This window comes from Oncorhynchus kisutch, linkage group LG22 (assembly GCF_002021735.2).
Source record: "Oncorhynchus kisutch isolate 150728-3 linkage group LG22, Okis_V2, whole genome shotgun sequence".
NCBI classification, from domain to species: domain Eukaryota; kingdom Metazoa; phylum Chordata; class Actinopteri; order Salmoniformes; family Salmonidae; genus Oncorhynchus; species Oncorhynchus kisutch.
Window position 1 is genome coordinate 54,201,725 of NC_034195.2, and position 6,000 is coordinate 54,207,724.

Genomic DNA, 6,000 nt, shown 5'->3' on the forward strand with positions numbered 1-6,000 from the left:
CACATTTCAGTAGAAGCATTATATATTATATATAAACGACACTAATGCAGGGTACAACATTTTTTGTCATAAATGAAAGATCCTTACCAACACACTGTTGTATTTAACTCACCTCATCTCTGAACGCAGGGCGTTGAGCTGGCTGAGGATCTGATCGTTGGTCTCTATCTGTTCGTCCAGATCTCTTTGTAACTTCCTCTTAGAGTTTTCCAGACGTTCTATCTCTTCCTCGGCCCCATCCATCTGTCTCTTCGCGGTCTTCAGCCTCTGGTTCAGCTAGGAGAGGAGAGGGGGGGTTATATAGCACATAGTTTTAACAATGCATTAATGTGTTTAACAGTGTTCCCCTTCAACTTGTCCTCGAACCAGAGACCCTCTGAACACCCGAGAAACTGTCACCCATGAAGCATCATTACCTATCGCTCCACTAAAAGCCACGGTCCTGGCGGAAACAACTACTGTCAAGGTCTCAAAGTGGGTGACGTCACTGATTGAACACTACTAGCGCGCACCGCTAGCTAGCCATTTAGTACGTGGCTACTTTAGTGCTTGTCTATCTTCAGCTTCTGGGTCAGCTATAAGAAGTGTATGGTCCGTCTTCAGCTTCTGGGTCAGCTATAAGAGGTGTATGGTCTGTCTTCGGCTACTGGGTCAGCTATAAGATGTGTATTGTCTGTTGTCAGCTTCTGGGTCAGCTATAAGAGGTGTATGGTCTGCCTTCAGCTTCTGGGTCAGCTATAAGAGGTGTATTGTCTGTTGTCAGCTTCTGGGTCAGCTATAAGAGGTGTATGGTCTGTCTTCGGCTTCTGGGTCAGCTATAAGAGGTGTATGGTCTGTCTTCGGCTTCTGGGTCAGCTATAAGAGGTGTATTGTCTGTCTTCAGCTTCTGGGTCAGCTATAAGAGGTGTATGGTCTGTTCGTCAGCTACTGGGTCAGCTATAAGCGGTGTATGGTCTGTCTTCGGCTTCTGGGACAGCTATAAGAGGTGTATTGTCTGCCTTCAGCTACTGGGTCAGCTATAAGAGGTGTGTTGTCTGTTTTCGGCTTCTGGGTCAGCTATAAGAGGTGTATGGTCTGTCTTCAGCTTCTGGGTCAGCTATAAGAGGTGTACATTAGGTAGGATCTCCGTGAATTGGCCAATGAAAAGTCCTCAATGGATGTGAATTACTTTGACTCGCCTGTGTCTTCCTGTAACTATGGTAACACTTTTATCTGAATTTGCCACTTAACTTTCAGAGAAACATAAGATGTCATGACATCTTAAAACATTTGTAATGTCACGTTTATGACAGCATTACGGACACTGTTATGACGTACACTTCAAATAATTGTTAAAGTAACTATTTGAATGAACTTGAAGGTTGTTATGCTTCACCGGGTGCTACAGGCTTTGGTTTATACATTTAGGAGGTTGGACGCACCGAATAGTGCCACCTCGTTAGTCAGAAGGTGTTTCACCCGTGCTGGCCCAGGTGTGACAAATAAGAGTGGCTGGCCCAGGTGTGACAAATAAGAGTGGCTGGCCCAGGTGCCAAATAAGAGTGGCTGTGACAAATAAGAGTGGCTGGCCCAGGTGCGACAAATAAGAGTGGCTGGCCCAGGTGCGACAAATAAGAGTGGCTGGCCCAGGTGCGACAAATAAGAGTGGCTGGCCCAGGTGCGACAAATAAGAGTGGCTGGCCCAGGTGCCAAATAAGAGTGGCTGGCCCAGGTGTCAAATAAGAGTGGCTGGCCAGGTGCCAAATAAGAGTGGCTGGCCCAGGTGCCAAATAAGAGTGGCTGGCCCAGGTGCCAAATAAGAGTGGCTGGCCCAGGTGCCAAATAAGAGTGGCTGGCCAGGTGCCAAATAAGAGTGGCTGGCCCAGGTGCTCCAGTTGTCTTGAGATGTGGGAGGGTCAACCTCTTTAGTTGTCTCGGCCTATTTGAGTTCTAGAAAAACATTCCTTTGTGTGTTTCTTCCTGTCTAAGTTCGGTGTTGGGGTTTTCTTCCTGTCTAAGTTCGGTGTTGGGGTTTTCTTCCTGTCTAAGTTCGGTGTTGGGGTTTTCTTCCTGTCTAAGTTCGGTGTTGGGGTTTTCTTCCTGTCTAAGTTCGGTGTTGGGTTTTCTTCCTGTCTAAGTTCGGTGTTGGGGTTTTCTTCCTGTCTAAGTTCGGGGTTTTCTTTTGTTTCCTCTTCTAGGGCAAATTTAGCGGGCGCTCATTGTGGGTGTCTTTTAGATTACAGTTGTTGTGGCTAGTCAACTTTCATGAGTGTCTTTCAGAACCCCTCCTAAAACAACACCGGTTTAGTTTTGGTTTAGAGGTCAGTGACTCTAAGCTCCTCCTTCTGTTTGTTGCTGGGGAACGTAACACTGGTGTTCTGGTTCTGCATAGATATGTGCTCATCGTCCACTTTACCTGGTCATTCTGGTTCTGCATGGATATGTGCTCATCGTCCACTTGAATCATCATCTCCTTCACTTTTCTCTCTAGTTTCCTGTTGGCTTGTTGCAGGTTGATGTTGTCTCTGAGAAGAAAATATGAAACCCTGTCAGACACTCATGATCACAGTCATCTCCTCTCCCCTCCCTGCAGCCTCAGCCCTCCCCTCCACCTCCTCTCCCTGCAGCCTCAGCTCTCCCCTCCATCTCCTCTCCCTGCAGCCTCAGCTCTCCCCTCCACCTCACATCTCCGCTCTCCCTGCAGCCTCAGCTCTCCCCTCCACCTCTCATCTCCTCTCCCTGCAGCCTCAGCTCTCCCCTCCACCTCTCATCTCCTCTCCTCTCCACCTCTCATCTCCTCTCCCTGCAGCCTCAGCTCTCCCCTCCACCTCACATCGCCCCTCTCCCTGCAGCCTTAGCTCTCCCCTCCACCTCTCATCTCCTCTCCCTGCAGCCTCAGCTCTCCCCTCCACCTCTCATCTCCTCTCCTCTCCTCTCCACGTCTCATCTCCTCTCCCTGCAGCCTCAGCTCTCCCCTCCACCTCTCATCTCCTCTCCCCTCCTCTCCCTGCAGCCTCAGCTCTCAACCTCGCATCTCCTCTCCCTGCAGCCTCAGTTCTCCCCTCCACCTCTCCTCTCCCTGCAGCCTCAGCTCCCCCCACCTCTCATCTCATCTCCCCTCCACCTCTCATCTCATCTCCTCTCCACCTCTCCTCCACCTCTCCTCTCCCCTCCACCTCTCCTCTCCCCTCCACCTCTCCTCTCCCCTCCACCTCTCCTCTCCCCTCCCCTCCACCTCTCATCTCATCTCATCTCCCCTCCACCCCCTGCAGCCTCAGCTCTCCCCTCCAACTCCTCTCCCTGCAGCCTCAGCTCTCCCCTCCACCTCACATCTCCGCTCTCCCTGCAGCCTCAGCTCTCCCCTCAACCTCTCATCTCCTCTCCCTGCAGCCTCAGCTCTCCCCTCCACCTCTCATCTCCTCTCCCTGCACCTCTCATCTCCTCTCCCTGCAGGCTCTGCTCTCCCCTCCACCTCTCATCTCCTCTCCCTCTCCTGCAGCTCTGCCTCCCCCCTCCACCTCTCATCTCCTCTCCCCTCCCCTCCCCTCTCCCTGCAGCCTCAGCTCTCCACCTCGCATCTCCTCTCCCTGCAGCCCCAGCTCTCCCCTCCACCTCTCCTCTCCCTGCAGCCTCATCTCCTCTCCCCTCCACCTCTCATCTCCTCTCATCTCATCTCCTCTCCCCTCCACCTCTCATCTCCTCTCCTCTCCCCTCCACCTCTCATCTCCTCTCCCTCCACCTCTCCTCTCCTCTCCCCTCCACCTCTCCTCTCCTCTCCCCTCCACCTCTCCTCTCCTCTCCCCTCCACCTCTCCTCTCCTCTCCCCTCCACCTCTCCTCTCCTCTCCCCTCCACCTCTCCTCTCCTCTCCCCTCCACCTCTCCTCTCCTCTCCTCTCCCCTCCACCTCTCCTCTCCTCTCCTCTCCCCTCCACATCTCCTCTCCCCTCCACATCTCCTCCTCCCCTCCACATCTCCTCTCCCCTCCACATCTCCTCTCCCCTCCACATCTCAACTCCTCTCCCCTCCACCTCTCATCTCATCTCTCATCTCCCCTCCACCTCCTCTCCCTGCAGCCTCAGCTCTCCCCCACCTCTCATCTCCTCTCCTCTCCCCTCCACCTCTCCTCTCCTCTCCTCTCCCCCTCCACATCTCCTCTCCCCCTCCACATCTCCTCTCCCCTCCACATCTCCTCTCCCCTCCACATCTCCTCTCCCCTCCACATCTCAACTCCTCTCCCCTCCACCTCTCATCTCATCTCTCATCTCCCCTCCACCTCCTCTCCCTGCAGCCTCAGCTCTCCCCTCCACCTCACATCTCCGCTCTCCCTGCAGCCTCAGCTCTCCCCTCAACCTCTCATCTCCTCTCCCTGCAGCCTCAGCTCTCCCCTCCACCTCTCATCTCCTCTCCCTGCACCTCTCATCTCCTCTCCCTGCAGGCTCTGCTCTCCCCTCCACCTCTCATCTCCTCTCCCTGCAGGCTCTGCTCTCCCCTCCACCTCTCATCTCCTCTCCCCTCCCCTCCCCTCTCCCTGCAGCCTCAGCTCTCCACCCTCGCATCTCCTCTCCCTGCAGCCCCAGCTCTCCCCTCCACCTCTCCTCTCCCTGCAGCCTCATCTCCTCTCTCCCCTCCACCTCTCATCTCCTCTCATCTCATCTCCTCTCCCCTCCACCTCTCATCTCCTCTCCTCTCCCCTCCACCTCACATCTCCGCTCTCCCTGCAGCCTCAGCTCTCCCCTCAACCTCTCATCTCCTCTCCCTGCAGCCTCAGCTCTCCCCTCCACCTCTCATCTCCTCTCCCTGCACCTCTCATCTCCTCTCCCTGCAGGCTCTGCTCTCCCCTCCACCTCTCATCTCCTCTCCCTGCAGGCTCTGCTCTCCCCTCCACCTCTCATCTCCTCTCCCCTCCCCTCCCCTCTCCCTGCAGCCTCAGCTCTCCACCCTCGCATCTCCTCTCCCTGCAGCCCCAGCTCTCCCCTCCACCTCTCCTCTCCCTGCAGCCTCATCTCCTCTCCCCTCCACCTCTCATCTCCTCTCCACCTCTCATCTCCTCTCCTCTCCCTCCACCTCACATCTCCGCTCTCCTCTCCCCTCCACCTCTCATCTCATCTCTCATCTCCCCTCCACCTCCTCTCCCTGCAGCCTCAGCTCTCCCCCACCTCTCATCTCCTCTCCTCTCCCCTCTAACCTCTCATCTCCTCTCCCCCTCCCCTCTCCCTGCAGCCTCAGCTCTCCACCTCGCATCTCCTCTCCCTGCAGCCTCAGCTCTCCCCTCCCTCTCTCCTCTCCACCTCGCATCTCCTCTCCCTGCAGCCTCAGCTCTCCCCTCTCCACCTCTCCTCTCCCTGCAGCCCCAGCTCTCCCCTCCACCTCGTCCTCTCCCTGCAGCCCCAGCTCTCCCCTCCGCCTCTCCTCTCCCCTGCAGCCTCAGCTCCCCCCACCTCTCCTCTCCCTGCAGCCTCATGCTCCCCCCACCTCTCATCTCCTCTCATCTCATCTCTGCCTCCACTCTCATCTCCTCCTCTCCCCCCCCACCTCTCATCTCCTCTCCCCCTCTCACCTCTCCACCTCTCCAATCTCCTCTCTCCCCCTCCACCTCTCATCTCCTCTCCCCTCCACCTCTCTCTCCTCTCCCCTCCACCTCTCTCTCATCTCCCTCTCCCTCCCCTCTCATCCGCCTCTCCCCTCCACCTCTCATCTCCTCTCCCCTCCACCTCTCATCCTCCTCTCCCCTCCACCTCTCATCTCCTCTCCCCTCCCCTCTCATCGCCTCTCCCCTCCACCTCTCATCTCCTCTCCCCTCCACCTCTCATCTCCTCTCCCCTCCACCTCTCATCTCCTCTCCTCCTCCCCTCCAACCTCGTCCTCTCCTCTCCCCTCCACCTCTCATCCCTCTCCCCTCCACTCTCACTCATCTCCCCCTCCACCTCTCATCTCTCTCTCCTCTCCCCCTCCACCTCTCATCTCCTCTCCCCTCCACCTCTCATCTCCTCTCCCCTCCACCTCTCATCTCCTCTCCCCTC

The 6,000-nt window shown here is 56.1% G+C and overlaps 1 protein-coding gene across 3 annotated transcripts in view; it reads right to left on the reverse strand.

The window, feature by feature from the left end:
• Positions 1-6,000, reverse strand: part of LOC109880185 (cingulin-like protein 1) — a 30,219-nt gene that overhangs the window by 996 nt on the left and 23,223 nt on the right. For all 3 annotated transcript variants that reach the window (XR_004204820.1, XR_004204821.1, XM_031801529.1), the window contains exons 18-19: positions 2,396-2,504; positions 113-276 (exon numbers count right to left, since the gene is read on the reverse strand). Coding sequence is in view for 1 of the 3 variants with exons in the window: in XM_031801529.1 (XP_031657389.1) it covers positions 113-276; positions 2,396-2,504 (273 nt within the window). In the remaining 2 variants the exon portion in view is untranslated. The remainder of the gene's footprint in view (positions 1-112; positions 277-2,395; positions 2,505-6,000) is intronic.